Here is a 17,293-nt window from a genome sequence, read left to right on the forward strand (position 1 = left end):
GACCATGTATTGTTAGTAAATTTGGGCCTCGATAACAAATTTTGAGCCAAACTGCAATACCTTATCTGCCTCCGAGGATTCAGAAGCCCCTCCGAGAAAAGTTACAGGAGCCATAGCTTTTTGGGCATTTGCAGGTTTAGTAAGGCTTTAAACTATTCTGCACTACAAAGACGCCGTTCCTGCGTATTTGAGCATGCTGATGTATGCAATATTTTAAAGTTGCAGCCAAGTTTAAGTGACTCGATGGGAAAGCAATCTATTGAACTGGGCGCCTCCAACGACCTCGTCATGGCCGTTGACCTTAGAACGATCATATTATAGATGGTACTCACCTAAGATGCTCTGCAAATTTAAAAATAAGTTTTTTCAGATGGAAGAGAGCCCATAGTAACTGTAATTCATATCAGTTTTTACATTTTCGGAAACGTTGATACCCTTGGCGCTGTGGCGCAAGAAGTTTTGCCGACATCGTTTTATTATACATGCGCTTTCAAAAAGCTTGTAGTCGAAAGTAACCCATTCGGTCTGCCTAGTGCGTCTAAATCGCCAGAATTTGTTGGGCGACTGTTCCTAGGGTAACTGTTTTCAAAATTCTAGAACTTACAAAGAATATACTTATGGTAAGCTACGCACACCTTAATAAATAAGCGAACTAACACATATAGTTAAAGAGCAAACTGTACAATTTCAGTTCGCCAACCTAATAATTAAAAGTGTGCCACATTGATGACATTGTTACGCCGAACAAAGCCCACTTGTATCTGAAAAAGGCTATCTTTGAAAATTGCAGAACATCTGAGGCGAAAAACCCGGCATATAAGGGTCGCATGCGTTAACTGGCATTCGTCCGAGGTCTGAGGTCAGCAAGTGCTGTCTGGAACAATTGGGAGCAAAGAAACGAGGAAAATTTTGGGAACTGTTATTTTAAGTAAGGTTAGTCAAACATAAAAACTATTACTGTGCAGCAACTGGTAAACGAAAGCGTGCAGTTCGCACGATTGGCTCGCGAAGAAAAATCTGGTCTTAATGATAATATCTATGCACTTAACTGGCTCCTGACAAGCGCAATAAACGAAAAACGGCAAAGCCTTGTAATGGAATTCAAACGGAAGTGCTAGCATGATGTAGGAGATACCTGTAAAAAATTTCCATCATGAACATATTCTAGCCTGTAGATTATCATATCACCGTGAAAAAGCTGAAAACATAGTTTTTACGATACTCATTTCTAGTATTACTTACCAGCAGTCGGACAGTGACAGAGATCTAACGCGCCCATGCGCGTTCCTTATTTTCAAGCCGAAAACTAGTCTTTTTGATATCCTTACTACCCTTGATCCGAGAATTTTTTTGGGTTTCTCCAAAAGGGTCAAACGGGCTCGCATATCAGCTATAATAGCACGTAAAAAGCAAGACGCGTACGATGTCTTCGGGTCGCAATTAGTGAGGAGGGGTCGGCGAAGCTCTTATCTACATCCTGTGGCCACAGACGGACGCATCCGGGAATAATCTCCGCCCATAAGCTCGTTACCTTCCAAGTGGGGGGCCTGCGAAACTAGGAGGATAGAAAGTATTTTCCAGAAAAAAGGCGGAACAAAGACTAACGCTCGTTATAACGTGCATTAGTATACGGTAACTAAGTTATTGACACTGCGAAAAACAAAAAGAGTAAGGTAGCCAGGAATAGCAGTATATTATTGTTTGCCGTCTAGAGTGCTCAGTGTTAAAAAAAACAAAGATGATAGAAGCGAGAAGCGCTGTGTGGCTAGTCGAGACGAGGCAAGACGCGCGGCGGTCGGCGTTCAATAAAGGTTTATGGTAGTTTACTCGAGGGGTGACGTCAAGGTATGTAGGGCTCAGGGAGACGCCTTATCTCGCGCCAGGTCGTCCGAGGCCCCTTCAAGGAGACGTCAGATCCGTGCCATGGCGTCGCCCTTTGGTTCGACAGGGTCTGTAAACTCCACCGTAAACATGACGTCACCCACGTAAGCGCGGTAGCCAGCAAACCGGAGCTCGAGGCTCGACTGATAGCTGGACACCAAAACAGCGATGCGTATAAAACCACGAAGCACTGAGAAGCGGACACACAGAGAAGTTGAAGAGAACATCTGAAGCGTACAAGTGTGAAGGAATACTACCGAAGCAGAAAGATGAAAGTAGTTGTAATGTTCCTGTGTCTCAGCGCTGTCATGGTCAGCACGACGGTGCAAGTTATGGGTGAGTCTTTGCATCTACAAATTCTTCGTCATTACAAACGCAACTTAGAAATCTATAAGTCTACGAAAGGAAAGCGCCATTATACTTTAATTTTAACGTTCTTGTTCAAAACTTGCGCATTTGTGTCTGGTCTGTAAAAAGAGGCTCCAGTTTTTAAAATGCAACTGTAGATGATCGCATAGTTTCGTTCTAGGAGCGTGGAAATCTTCTTCCCGTCGGACCGCTGATTAAAACGAAGATTTTAAAAAGGTACTGTCTTTTTAGAAAAGTAATCAGGTTTCATGGTATGCTTCTCATTCGTGTAGAAGAGGCTCTACACCATCCCTAAAAGCAAATTTTTAGATACTTGCAGGTACACTGAATGTTGTGCCTCGTACAAATGGCTCTCCTACTGCGAGTTTTATTGCCATGTCCGATGTCATGGGTGTTGCGCTGTTCTCTATTTGACATATCTTTAAAACTGCGACGATGCTTGGTCGTACTTATTTTATGTGCAGCATGACACCTTTCAACCTCTAAGACGTGCACACCTTTTACACACGCTCACATGCCACGTGCCGAACTTAGCCTCAGAGCAGTAGTGTATTTTACCATGCAAAACCTTATCTATAAGGAACTAAGAGTATTGCCATTTGTCGACTTTGATAACGGAATTTCATGGAAACTTACCTGTCAAGGATAGGTTGCGTGAACGCTACTTGTGCTGAGAGAAAATGTTTGTTTGTTTCCAATTTTTTCTCGGTCCTCAGCCGTTCCTTTGGGAGCGGCCTCATCCTCTTTACTCCTACCCAAATGTCCGGAGGCTACCAACTATGGATTTGTAAGTAAATTTCACTTGTCAGAAAGGAATAATGACTGTGTCTCTAAACGCTCAAACCGGGGGCAATAATACTTAAACAGAGCGCAAAGATTGCACCTAAGAAGTATCGGGGGATTAAACATATGATGCACATTTTGTTGGCTTCTGTTTTATTAAAATGCGTGCACGATGCTTATCGTGGAGTTCTCTTCCGTACAAAGCACATTTCCATCGACGCATGCGCACCAAACCATCCCCGACAATAGCAGACCTTTATAGCAATGTAGCGCATCATTCTTTCATTACCGCATATATTCCAATGAGGTCTCAACAGAAAAATCTAAGCGAGTCCAGAAAATTTGTGAGATGTTTTTGGGAGATCATAAAAGTTACAAGAGAATGCACGAAGAAACTTCAACTTGAAAAAATCGAAATAAATCCAGCACTAAGCGGATGGTGCCAGCTACAAGTATCAGATTTGTCATGATCGTCGCTGCTAATTATAAGCTTATTTACAGTGGCCTTTATCTCTAAGTTCCATGTGAATTATTACATGACACTTAGCAAAAATTAAAAAAGGTTTCAATCTGCATGTACTCAGAAGGCGCATCAGACCACGGCTTGTTGCTGGTGCTCCAACTAAAGGTGTTCTTGTTTCTTTTTTCAGTTTATATTTGCACGTTTGAGAAACCCGTGCAAATATCTTTGCCAAGGATATCCCATACGCTTTGAGACTGAAGACAACGGAACTCCATGCCAGGTAATACCAGTGCCTATTTCAATGGTACCTGTTACCAACGCATACTGAATGCTGTAACCCAACTCTTCGTAGTTTTAGTGTCTTCTGCTGCACTGCATCAGACACATTAGTGAGCAGGTAATAAACACTCGGCCTTAAAGCCTGTCTCCTGGAAGGCAGCCACAAACTAGCCTTTGCAGGATGACAGTGATAGCTGCTCTTAATTTTAAGGTTGCAGATTTCCACCTGCGTAATGCATACCAGGTCAACTTGTTAACTGTGTACATTCCCCTGAAATGAGAACATACGTGAACATATAAGACCAATGGATAGTATCGAACGAATGTTTGCTTTCTTACATTAGAAATACTGAGGCTATCATTTAAAACTGAAGTGTTATTAGCCTTTATAATGGCATGTAATCGTTATACATTGCCATGCACAACGCCACCACAAAGAAATGGTGTCTGAACCGGCCTGTCCATTTTCGCCTAGTTCGTCATATATGGTGAAAAAAGGACAGATGACTAAGAGTTGTCGTTAGTACGCCAGCATTTTTTTCGAAAGCAGCCACAGCTCCTTCTGAGAAAACGCACTCACGATGAGTAGCCGTTCGTATAGCAATTCAAAGCTGCAAACACTCGCCGTTGACGACCTCCCACTTTCCTTCCGTCATTTTAACAGACAAAAAAGGTCCTTTTTGGAGAATGCTTGAACGGGAAGTGCGTGGCAACACTGCCTCCTCTTCCACCTGCCCCTGCTCCGGCACCTGCTCCAGCGCCTGCGCCTGCGCCGGCACCTGCCCCAGCGCCTGCACCAGCTCCTGCCCCAGCGCCTGCACCAGCTCCAGCTCCTGCACCGGCTCCGGCCCCTGCGCCAGCACCTTCTCCTGAAACTGAGCCAGAACCAGCAGCTGTAGAGCCCGCACCAGAACCGGCGCCCGTTGAGCCAGCTGGCGAGGAATCGGCTCCTGCTGAAGAAGCTGCACCTGCTCCGGCAGATGTAGAGCCAGCTGCTGAACCGGCCGCCGAACCAGCCGCAGAGCCGTCAGCTGAAGCACCCGCCGAAGAAGCCGCCGCGGAAGAGCCCGCTGGTGACGAACCCGCTGCTGAAGAAGCCGCTGCCGGAGAACCCGCTGCTGAAGAAGCCGCTGCTGAAGAACCCGCAGCTGAAGAACCTGCTGCTGAAGAACCCGCTGCAGAAGAGCCCGCTGCCGAAGAGCCAGCTGCCGAAGAGCCCGCTGCCGAAGAGCCCGCTGCCGAAGAGCCCGCTGCCGAAGAGCCCGCTGCTGAAGAGCCCGCTGCTGCAGAGCCCGCAGCAGAAGAGCACGCTGCAGAAGAGCCCGCTGCAGAGGAGCCCGCTGCAGAAGAGGCCTCTGCTGGAGAGGCTGCTGAGGAGACAGCTGAGGCAGAAGCTGAGGAGAGGTCTGAGGGAGGCGAAGAGGCACCGAAGTCGGAAGAGCCCGCTCAGGCTGAAGAGCAGCCAGCAGCAGAGGAGAACGCGGCAGAGGCGGCTGCTGAGGAAGCAGAAGAAGCCAATGATGAACCGGCGGCAGAAGGCGAAGAAGGTGCTGCTGCTGAGACTGAAGAAGCTGCGTAACCCTGTGAAATGCCTAGTTTAATAAATTAAAAACGCAGGGAAATTGAATGATCCGATCATTGAGTGAAAAACCACCTGTTCACTGCGGAAAATTCTAATACAATTGTGCAGATTTGTGAAAATTATAGATATGCCCAAATAAAGGACAACATTGGCTAGCGCATCAGAGGTCTTACCAGTGCGTTTGAGATTTCAATCACAATCTTTCACACTTGTGCTTTGGAAGCATAAGGAAAGAAAAAAACAGTACACAGCCCTCTTTACACTCTTTACTTGTTTTAAGGATAATTATAATAATAATAATTGGTTTTTGGGCAAAGGAAATGGCGCAGTATCTTTCTCATATATCGTTGGACACCTGAACCGCGCTGTAAGGGAAGGGATAAAGGAGGGAGTGAAAGAAGAAAGGAAGAAAGAGGTGCCGTAGTGGAGGGCTCCGGAATAATTTCGACCACCTGGGGATCTTTAACGTGCACTGACATCGCACAGCGCACGGGCACCTTAGCAGTTCGCCTCCATAAAAACGCAGCCGCCGCGGTCGGGTTCGAACCCGACAACTCCAGATCAGTAACCGAGCGCCCTAACCACTGAGCCACCGCGGCGGGTAAATGATGCGTGCAAAGCGACACTCATGGAGCTGGTAACGGGCTTTCCAACTACGTACATGCGGTGTCCACTTCGCACTCGGGGAAATTCCGCACAGCTGAACTTCGAGTAGAAATACAAATTGGTTTACCAGATTTCTCGCCATCGGTGTTTAATCAGCATCCGGTGCATACAATCTCGTTGGGAAGTTCTGGCTATGTAGGGCAATATTGAAAAAACAAATGCAGTAAGTATAGTCCGCACATGTAGACAGTACGCTAAGCCTAAAATTTGAAGTTTTGAACATGCAGCCCCCGAGATGTATGCCGGAAATTAGGGCACATTTCAGAGGAGGGCTAACGCATCCGCTGCTCATTTACTTTCCCGCACCGTTGCTCTGTCGTGAATCACCTTTTATCGGCGTTTGTGTCATATTGCAATTAAGATGTGTAGCTGGCGCGCCACGCCAGAAACTACGTTGCGTGACCAACATTTTTGCGCAGTTACAGTGCATTACAATACAAAACACACCCTTCGCCATCGCTCAGTGGTTATGATGGTCGGCTTCTGAACGAAAAGACACGGATTCGATCCCGGCTACGGCGGTCACATTTCCGTGAATACGAAATGCTCAAGGCCTGTGTGCTGTGCGATGTCAGTGCACGCTTAAGAACTCAGGGTCGTCGAAACTATCCAGAGCCCTCCACGAAAGGGTCTCTCTCTCATATCCTGAATCGCGTTGGGAACTAAAACACCTTCAAATCAAATGAAATCAACAATACAACACAATATTATTCTACGTGATTCGGTTCAGTTTGACACCAAATTCCAAAGTGGATAACTGCGACTAGCAGTGACGCGGACTCCATAAACGAAGATATAGCTCACAAGAAAACAGTGAGAAAGACGACATTCAGAACAAACAACAAGGAGGCATACACAATACGAAGTCATCAATGTTGGCAAGTGTGCCACAAGCAGCCACAAGAAAATAGAATACTAAGTCTGGATAAGACGCTAACAAACTGGAACGCGGACACAAAAAGAGCGGACACAGAGGCAAGAAATAAACCGAGTAGAAGGTCGTAGGTCTACCCCACAAATCAGTAACGGTCAAGGGTAGGTAGCTCACATCAATGTGAAGGTGCGGAATTAGGAACGCAGGGACGCCGGACGGAGTATGAAATCTTTTTTTTTAAATTGAAAAGCTACGTGACATATCATAATTCGAAGTAAAGCGCGTATAAGAGTATATTGAGCAGCACAGTAAACATTACAGTAACAGAGGCTTAATTACTACAAAAGACACCTCTGGCTGATGACTTCTCGTTCCCAGCTGGTCCAGAAACAGAAATGAGGACGTAGTTTAATTTCGCTTCACTGCATTTCGTCGTTTTTTTTCTAGCTTTTTCTTACTGTGATACCAGAAATCATCCGAAGCATTCATTATTTCAACGTAAATGATTAGACAGCCGCTGGTAATCACGTCCTAAGTTGGTAAACAATACAGTGGGCTATACTGTTTGGCCTTTAATTCTTCGGTTCCAAAGCACAGCACTGAAACTTTTTTGTTCCGTTTTTTAAAGCGTTTAAGAATGCTTGATTAGATTGAAATGGTGAGCCTGATGAACATGTGTCCATCACATAACAGTCTAAGCGACCGGCCGGTGTATACGGTTCTTGTAGAGACTGCTTTCATCATATATTATCGGCCGTCCACCGAACTATTTACGGTTTGCTATAAGCCAGGAATCTTCCGGAAGCCAAGTGCTCGCTAATGTTTCGTGCCATATGCTATAGCCATGCCATATGCCCTGTACCGGTAATGGTTGATGTCGCACAGATTGCACATTCCCGCGGAACGGCTGCCGAATTGTGCCTGGAGGTAATTAACAGCCAGTTGTGACAAACTGTATGCGTAAAACGAACTGCAGCAGTTCCTCAGTGTGCATGCAGATCATTCTTCACGGAGTTGTTCGGCTAGGGTACGCACGTAGGTTTTCGGAGTGTGCGTTGCGGCCATTGGAGAGCTTGCGTGGATGTAAAATCGTAGCTTGCTCTACCCTCCTGCATAGCAAAAAGAAAAGAAAAAAGAACGACGAATCAGGTGCACTGGCTGGGGACGTTGCTTTGCCTGCAAGCCTCTCGAAGGCAATGCATTTGAGCGCGATATCGCCATAATTTGTGCGCCCGTAGCGCCGATGCTAAATTCTAAAAACTGATGTGGGTATTGCTTAAGGTCGGCTACATGCATCTCAGTAATTAAGGAGCCTAAGCGTAATAGTTAAAAAGTTAACTATTAAATGTAAGCTAAACAGCCTGCTAGTTAGCACACCTTATCTGTATTCTGATGCACTACACCGCTAACAATGCTATGCCGGGAAAAGCGTTCTTGTAACTCAAAAGCCTACTTTTACAAATCGTGCCAAATTTTACGTGAAACACCCTGCATATGCTGCAGTCTTCACAACACCATAAGAAAAGTATTTGAAATCTGATCGCTGACTTTTCCAAATTTTCCTCCACTTTCTATTGTTTTCATACCGAAAAAAAGACAACCTAATTACGCCTGCAATATTGTTATAATTATATGAGGAAAAGTTGCTTGGGTTCCGCGTTGAGCTCCTTTACCGCATTTTCACTTTGTGGCGACACACAGGGTGTATAAGTGCTTTTCAGCAATACAGTAGCAGAGCTTGCTTTAACCACATAACCGCCCGTCGACAAGATGAACGACAGTATACCCGAAGGTTCTGCGTGCAGAAATACAAGCGGATTGATCAAATGTTTTAGGGGAAGCCCCCAAGGTGGAGTAAATTTGTAATAAGGGAGTAATTACTCATTGACATCCACCCAAGCGCTGCCATACGGCTCCATACGGCTTCAAAGGAAAGGTATACCGGTTTCTCGCAAACTCCGCAGTTAAGAAAATTCGTCCTGGTCCGGGGTTCAAACCCGGGACCACTGCTTCACCAGAGCAGTCGCTTAAGCAACTCAACTAACTTGGACGGTAAGTTTATGGTAGGGCGAGAGCGAATTGATCAATAACTCGAAGTGGGAATGGTGTTGGTCAAATGTTTTAGGGGAAGCCCCCAAGGGTGGAGTAAATTTGTAATAAGGGAGCAATTACTCATTGGCATCCACCCAAACGCAGCTATATGGCTACAAATGAAAGCTATGGAGCGTTCTTGGAAACTTCGCAGTGAAAGAAAAGTTCGTCCTGGTCCGACGTTCGAACCCGGACCACCCCTTGACCGGAGCAGTTGCTCTACCAACTGAGCTAACCGGGAGGCTAAGCTTATGGTAGGGCGAGAACGAATTGATCAATAACTAGAAGTGGGAATGGTTTTGGTCAAATGCTTTAGGGGAAGCCCCCCAGAGTGGAGTAAATTTGTAATAAGGGAGTAATTACTCATTGACATCCACCCAAGCGCAGCTATATGGCTACAAATGAAACCTATAGAGCGTTCTCGAAAACTTCGCAGTGAAAGAAAAGTTCGTCCTGGTCCGACGTTCGAACCCGGGACCACCTCTTCACCCGAGCAGTCGCTCTACCAACTGAGCTAACCGGGAGGTTAAGCTTATGGTATTGTGAGAGCGAATTGATCAATATCTCGAAGTGGGAATGATGTTGGTCAAATGTTTTAGGGGAAGCACCCAAGGGTGGAGTAAATTTGTAATAAGGTAGTAATTACTCATTGGCATCCACCCAAGCGCAGCCATACTGCTACAAAGGAAAGCTATACAAATTTCTCGGAAACTTCTCAGTAAAGAAAAATTCGCCCTGGTCCGGGGTTCGAACCAGGGACCACCGCTTCGCCGGAGCAGTCGCTCTACCAACTGAGCTAACCGGGAGGCTAAGCTTATGGTAAGGCGAGAACGAATTGATCAATAACTCGAAGTGGGAATAGTGTTGGTCAAACGTTTTAGGGGAAGCCCCCAAGGGTGGAGTAAATTTGTAATAAGGGAGTAATTACTCATTGGCATCCACCCAAGCGCAGCCATACGGCTGCAAAGGAACGCTATAGAGCGTCCTCGGAAACTTCGCAGTTAAAGAAAAATTCGCCCTGGTCCGGGGTTCGAACCCGGGACCACCACTTCACTGGAGCAGTCGCTCAACCAACTGAGATAACCGGGACGCTAAGCTTATGTAGGGCGAGAGCGAATTGATCAATAACTCGAAGTGGGAACGGTATTGGTGAAATGTTTTAGGGTCAAATGCCGTTCTCGCATGCCAGCCTGGTACTGCACTCCCTAAAGACAACTGTGGAGCGGATGCGCTGGGTCCAAGTGTGTCCTCGAAGCGTGGCATTCCGCTGAGTTCTGTTTCCTCTCAGGATAACACAGTCCCTGTCAAGCACAAGTCCCGCCGTCGAAAGTCAAAGAGCAAGAAATGTCCTCGGCGCTCCAGACAGAGGACAAAGGGTGCCAGTTCAAGGGAGGTCGCACCGTCTGGATTGGCGCTAGACATCAGGAATGGTTGGCTTTAGTGCACGTCGGCCATCATGGTAAACGTCCAGTAGTTGATTGTCGCAACACTGAATATCCGGGGCCCCGGTATAGGCAGAAACAGGTACAATTTAACCGATTGTTTTTCGGCAGTCGCCAACGCAGTGTTGTTATTCTAGACAGTAAGATAGAACGCGAACTAGATACAGCGGTGAGCCTGATTTCCTTCTTAAGATATTAGAATGCCTGGGTGTCGCACTCCGTGCGTCTTTGGACTGGTCTCTTTCCGTTCTTTAAAAAGAGTCTGTCGCTTTCTGAATTTATGTACCAGGATGAGAAAGGGCGCCTGATATAGCTTTGGCTCCATGGGGAATCTTGGAGGATAATTTTTCTCTTCTTCTGTGGATGATGGAAGGATGGAAAGTGGTAGGACACGGGCTTGTCTACTGGAAGGCTAGCCTCCACGCCCACTGCCAACGTGTAATAGAAAGAGGTGGGGGAGGGAGGAGAAGATTGAAAGGGGAGGGTAGACACGCAGCCGCAATGGACATGCCAGTTGGCATGTGCTGCCCCTTCAGGACTAGAGGCGGCCAGAGAGGCCGGTGACCTACAGGAAGAAGAGGAGGTGCCGGAAGGCGTTGGCAGGATGGTGGCCGCCGGGGAACAGAAGGTGTTCCACTGAACAGCTGGGGAGGCCCAAGGAGCGGTAACCCGCCTCCATGATGGTCCTGGCGGGCACGAAGGGAGGGCACTCACATAAGAGATGCTGGGCTGTCTCCGCTGGGTCGTTGCATAGTTCGCACCCAGGGGAGGCGGTGAGGCCAAGGCGAAAGAGGCGGGAGCCGGTTTTGGCGCAGCCCACTCTGAGTCTCAGGAGGAGGCTGCGCTCCTTGCAATCCAGGCCAACAGATGGGAGTGGGTGTGGTGGTTGGCCATTGGGCACCCTCGGATCTAGCAGGAGGTGCCGATCCACTATGCTCCTGGCCAGAACCAAGGGGCAGAAGCCCTTGGAGACAGGAGTTCCAGGGGAGTGTGCCTCTTTGGCCAGGGAGTCATCATGCTCGTTGCCCTGGACTCCGACATGGGCCAGCACCCAGGTCAGCCGAATGCGGGTTCCCCTTGAGCAAATGGCGCCAAGCCACCAAGAGAGCCTGCGGGCGATGGGAGGGCCCTTGAAGGGTCTTTGGAGGAGCTGGAGGGCTGCCCTGGAATCAGTAAAGATGGCTGCCTCCATGACCCCAGGGCGCTCGCTCAAGATGTCAGCAGCCAAATGAATGGCGGCCAGCTTGGCGGCTGTGGATGAGGCCACAAATGGGAGTCTGGCCTGTCTGCTCACGAGAAGCGATGGGGCAGTGTAGGCTGCAGCCGCAGACGGGCAGGGTCCTGGTAGGAAGGAGCCTTCCGTGAAGATAGGGACCGTGCCAGGGAGTTCGGCCTGGAGAACAGCAGCGACCTCCTGTTGTAGGCCCACAGCAGCAGTGTTCCGCCTCGTCCGCGAACAAGGAAGGGAGAGATGGAGCTCGTAGAGGTGTCCAAGGTCCGGGCGAGGAGGGAGCGGGAAGGTCTCCGGCTGCCCCCCAACTCTGTTTTCGAACTCCTGGGCCACCAGGCCAATTTTGGAGTTAGACCAGAAAAAAATGGGCCAGGTGGCCCATCAACGTGTATGCTTTAAATAATAGAGCACAGCGAATAGTTTTCCTTTAGGCTATTGCTTCTCTTCCAGACCGTGTTGGGTATGTGGTATTGTTTGGTGACTAAATGCGTGTGCGACCCACGCCATCGTACATGGCCTAGCGACAACGCCGTTAAGAGGCCTGTTATTTTATCAGAGGTTACTGAAAACGCAGGCTTAATAGATGCCGGATTGTCCTTCACGTATATTAGAGGAGCCTCACGTTCACGTCTTGGTAGGATTTGCCTTTAGATGCTGCTGGCTCCGATACAGCCGTCCGGGCGTGCCGACGGTACCCCTTACAGAGCACGCTATCACGTGGTAGATTTAAAATCTCGCGGGTTCTCATTTATGACGAATAAATGCTGCTACGCTAGGCCACCTCGTTGAAAGGACTTGGCTCGGTCGATTTTCATTTCGCTCCACAACAATAAATTCGCTCCTGAGCGCTTAATTACGTAATTAAAAAGTTGATTTATTCTATTCGACAAATTATTAAAGTAGCCGGAGCCAAAAAACACTAGTCGGTACTTGGCAGAACTGCCAAAATTATTGGCTTGACATCAATTCGTAAGACTGCGTTTTTTAATATTCATATATTTGAGCTCGGAAAACCTGTACGCAAAAAAAAATCATTATTATAGCTGACTTGCTAAGCAGATTGTGAAAAAATTGTGCCGCGTAAAACTATAGCTTCCCGATAAAAGATAATGCTGCGGCTATGCGGAATCCATGCACCCAAATAAAAACAAAGGTAGGAAATGTCCATCCAACGTCCAGCACTTTTTCACGCTGCAGAACTTGAACACCTATAGGTATGGGACATTATCACTACAGAGTGAAACTATTACGCTTAAATTGTCATAGCAAAATAAGAAAATATTACAGTATTTTCGATGAGGGCGTTACTACCTGCCCTACGAGTTCCTATCATTAAAAAAAAGTTGGGAAGATTTTGTGTAAAGCCAACATTTTTACTACTCGTTTTTCAAACATGCTCTGTCAGAATGTAATGCCGTGCCTGCAAGAATGGTCGGCTTTTAGACTTTGGGCTTGTTCCCGAGAGCCTTGGACAAGTTGTAGTGCACCTACTTGTATGTCTCATAAATGTTTTTCCTGCGCAGTGGATTTCCCTAATTTGCGCACTTGGTTTGTGTTGCAGACTGTTCTTTCCTTTGCTCGTTACTTATGTTAAGACAAGCATGTTTTCTATATTGCCTGTTTCTGTCATATATATTTGTACCACACGCCAATGCAAGACGTAATACACAGGCCGGAACTACATTCTAAATTATTAAAGATAACTGTCACCGTCTTAACACAGAGATATACAAAAGTAACTCAGTGTAAAACGTGTTCAAGGGTGCCAAAAATGCACCGATGAAATTAATTAGATCTAGCCGCCGCATAGCTAAGGCTAGAGGCTTGCTCGCACTCAGGAGATGTCTCGCCATATCAGTTACTTGCAGCTAGCTTACAAGGGCATTTGGTAATAACGTTCATGACGCAATATTTCCTATGGCTCTGCCGTCTGATCTAAAGCTGGCAGTTTTCTCGCCAGAGCTGATCACCTCATCGCGTAGGTCTTGCAGAAATTCATTTTATGACGAAGGTTTAGCGAGTGCTTCTATCTTTATTGATCCTTAGGTCTCCTTACGCATGCACAGGGCCGTGAAGCTGGAAATGTGCTACTGGAAGGGCGCACGAACACTGAAAAACGATACGTTCCCCCCACACTCCCACCTTCTTTATCAGGACCCCACCAAGTTCTGGCCTGGAGGTGATTGGGTACATATATTAGGTTGCTGCCACCTAAAAAAGATTGGAAAATAATAAGCCCCTGCCTGCACCACAGACGTATAGGTGAATGGGTACAATCCCCTTCTTCTCGAGTTCTTGGCGGCGCCCCATAGCATGTGCAGTCCTCACTATGCCATCGGCAACCCATCAAAGAACAAGTCCGCGCACGTATCCGACGAGAGCGCAGGACGAGGAAAAAAAAGTGACCGAGCACTTGAAATTAACGATGTTCAAAGGCGAGGAGCCGCAGGCAATGAAGTCGTGAGATCACAGCATATGCATGCAGCTAGCGGCAAGCAAGACGCCGATTGGTCAAGGTGGATGGCATGAGAGCCGCTGCCCATTGCAGTACGAGAACGTGAACACATAGTTTTTTTTATAAATATACAGCTTTCTACTTTGCAACAAAATGTACACAACATTTTTAAATCTAGTAACTGTAGGTGTATCTTAAGTGGTAAAAAGACCACCAATATATGACCAAATTATTTTTTCTCTTATTTCTGTCGTCTTCACTAACAATTTTGGCGTTTTAGTCCTACTCCCCAGTTGATTTCACTGGCACATGGTTCTACACCACTATCTAGCCCTGCCTTGACAACCTATGTAAATTGACCTTGGAGATGCTTTCAGATGTGCTAAGAAATGTCTGAAGATGTTGAAATCTGCGCAACATCTACTCTCATTTCGGTCATTAAAAATATAGTTTCCCAGCGCGGAACGGCATGCGTGCTGTGCGTGAGATACCAGCACGGAAGACGATTTTAGCACCTTTCAACCGAGCGCTCGTTCTCCACTACGAATCCGTAGCATACAGATGTGATATACAGGTATCTTGATGTTAACGATACACGCGCCTCCGCAAAAAAAAAAAACTTTTCACCTGCTGGTGTGTTTTTGTCATTACTATGCGCGCATTACCGTTCGACAACTTTTGCCGTCAGGAGGCAGATTACGGTCGGGAGGAACAATCTCTGATTATTTTGAGCTTGTCACCAACAGCAAGCAATTCACGAATGTAGAAAGAGCAACAACCGCAGCAGAGTCCGTCACAATAGTCGCCTGAGATGACACTTACCGTTTATTTATAGAGTAAGCACACACGCCATAACCGACACCACAGAACCACGTTCGATGAGCAACGGGCGTGCAATTTTTCAGTGAGATGTGTTGTTGAATGAAATAAGTTAGAGCGCGTCTGCTGTTAGCCTGCTTTTGAAGCGAAAGCTTCACTACGCTAGGTAAAGCCGATTTCGCCGTGCGTTGCCGGTTGACCTTCAAGTGAACCAGAGGTGAAGTGAGGCCACCTGCCAGGGCGGCAGGGCGGGCGCGCTGCCTATCCAGTGTGCGGAACGCACTCAACATCACAGACGCCAAGCCGCGTCTATTTGCCCGATACACCACAACTTTCGCTCTCTAACCAGGTTTAGAAGTAGTTGAACCGCAGCTAATTTTTAGGCTTCCTCAAACCTTGCGTGTATCTTTCACGACAGTACACAACGCACTGAAGGCCACTAACTTGCGTCGTCGCCGATGTGACCGTGCCAGAGCGCCATCAGCAGCTTGTTCTGTAGCCTGCGGCTGACCACGATAACTTAACTTTGTATCGCGGCCACGCAGCCTATTTTCACCTCACGCGTGCGTTGTAACGGGATGAAGCCGCACGCGATATAGTGAAGAGCATCTGCTCTTCAATGGGGGGTGGGGTATATAGTGAGGTGGCTGAGGCAGCCTGCACTTGCAGCTTGTCGCTGTGACGGCTGACATTCGCTATTTGGTTGCCGGCCTCGTTTCCGATCCTTGAAAGTGGCTGCTCTTCATCGGTTGGAAAGTTCCATTCCAAATGTGTCCTAGAAATTGCGTAACTGTGCTCATTTTTCGCCGGGTCGAATGTGGAAGAGTTTCGGTACTTTCATTTTTTATTTTCTCAGCAATGCAGCCGCGTTCCTTGAAAAAAAAATATCGTCGGTGGTGATCTTGAGGAATATTGTATCCGGCTTGCTTACTTTGATATTTACGTTTAGTGTACTTTTAAAAAGCTTGCAGTTTGGCCGATATATTGCTTCCCGCATGAATAGGGAATTTGATACACGACAGTTTCCTCGCATGCGGAATGGGGTTTCTGATGTGTAACTGTGCATCAACGCACTTTGCTGCTATCGGTTCTGTCTGCCGTGCCCAACGTAGCAAGTTTCTTCGAGGAAGAGAAGGCGGCAGCTCCATTCGGCCGAAGCCCAATTCTTTTGAAATTGTCGGAAATGTTGTGTATGAATGAAAATACTGCTAAGTATTCCGTTCACCAAGCAGCGCATCCTGATTACACTGATTGTCTTGATGTGAGTTTCATACGGAAGGTTTTCGGCTACACGGACCTATATATGAGCGGGGTACCCAGCATTAGTCGACCTTTTCGGCTGTTGTTCTCAAAATTCCGCTTATATTTGTGTACACGATTTCTGCAGAGCAGTGTTAAAACGGCTGTAAACTTTACCTATTTTTTGCACTGAAGCTCCTTAATTACGCTCCTGCTAGTTTATTGCGGTTTTAAAAACCTGACATCGAAACACTCGTGCTGAAAAAGAACTTTCCTAAAACAATTACTACAAATTGGACGTAGCTGGGTATTAGATATTCATTTTATGCGAAGGGAAAGATAATGTAAGCCTCTGCGCATGCTTCATTGTTTCGTATTCCGTGGATTTTAACAAACAGTTTGGGGTGCTCCTAACCTACAACGCCTTTATCAAATAAAGCATAGAGATGTCTACCAATAGAACAGCCACTGGCAAAACAATGGTAGGGTTTTAACGTAGTTAAACTGAGCAGACATGCGAAAGCACGTGTTTAGCCCGTATAGCTCATGGTTTTGCTTTGCCGAGTATTATAGTGCTCTCGTGCAGTGCCAGCGAAGCTGATCTGGTCTCGCCGCATCGAGTTCGAAACCCAGTCGCGGCAGTACTTTTAGTACTTCTGCCCCCTCAAGACCAAGAACGCCACAGGATTCTAGGTTGGGTTTGACCCGCGGAGCAGCGCTTTCCCACGAAAAAAAAATTAGGCTCTGAGAAGAGCTTCTTGAGTTGAATCTGAAGGATCCTTATGCCACCCTTTAGAAAACGGTACACACTTTATACACAGAGTACCAGGGTACCTTGGCGTAATGAACTGGTCGAAGATTCTTCGCTCCCTCCTCAGATTACGCATGCGTGATGTCGTTATCGGGCCTACTACAGCCCCACTTGAAAAGTGGCACCGTTCCCAATCTCACAGCCCGACTGAGCGATGCCACGTCAGGTTGATAGCAGGCCCAATTGCTTTGCTTGCTTCTTTCTTACCTTTCCAGACGATACTAACTTTGTGTAGACACGTTTTGCTTTTATCTTGACAACGGAACGCAACAAAATAAAGAAAAGCGCGTGGCGTTTCTTGGAACGAA

At 47.0% G+C, this 17,293-nt stretch overlaps 1 protein-coding gene across 1 annotated transcript; it reads left to right on the top strand.

Annotated features, from left to right (window-relative positions):
- Positions 1-1,962: 1,962 nt before the first annotated feature.
- On the top strand, positions 1,963-5,517 carry LOC144121691 (uncharacterized). The gene is made up of 4 exons (XM_077655042.1): positions 1,963-2,217; positions 2,967-3,037; positions 3,684-3,776; positions 4,440-5,517. Exons 1-4 carry the CDS (start codon positions 2,151-2,153, stop codon positions 5,352-5,354), a joined length of 1,146 nt encoding a protein of 381 aa, XP_077511168.1. The 5' UTR covers positions 1,963-2,150; the 3' UTR covers positions 5,355-5,517.
- The last annotated feature ends 11,776 nt before the right edge of the window (positions 5,518-17,293 follow it).

Source organism: Amblyomma americanum, chromosome 2 (genome assembly GCF_052857255.1).
Source record: "Amblyomma americanum isolate KBUSLIRL-KWMA chromosome 2, ASM5285725v1, whole genome shotgun sequence".
Taxonomy (NCBI): Eukaryota; Metazoa; Arthropoda; class Arachnida; order Ixodida; family Ixodidae; genus Amblyomma; species Amblyomma americanum.

Excerpts from the sequence above, each read along its gene's own strand:
- LOC144121691 (XM_077655042.1), top strand. The coding sequence starts at position 2,151 with ATGAAAGTAGTTGTAATGTTCCTGTGTCTCAGCGCTGTCATGGTCAGC. Across the intron at positions 2,218-2,966 it reads CACGACGGTGCAAGTTATGG|CCGTTCCTTTGGGAGCGGCC; the intron begins GTGAGTCTTTGC and ends CTCGGTCCTCAG. Across the intron at positions 3,777-4,439 it reads ACAACGGAACTCCATGCCAG|ACAAAAAAGGTCCTTTTTGG; the intron begins GTAATACCAGTG and ends TCATTTTAACAG.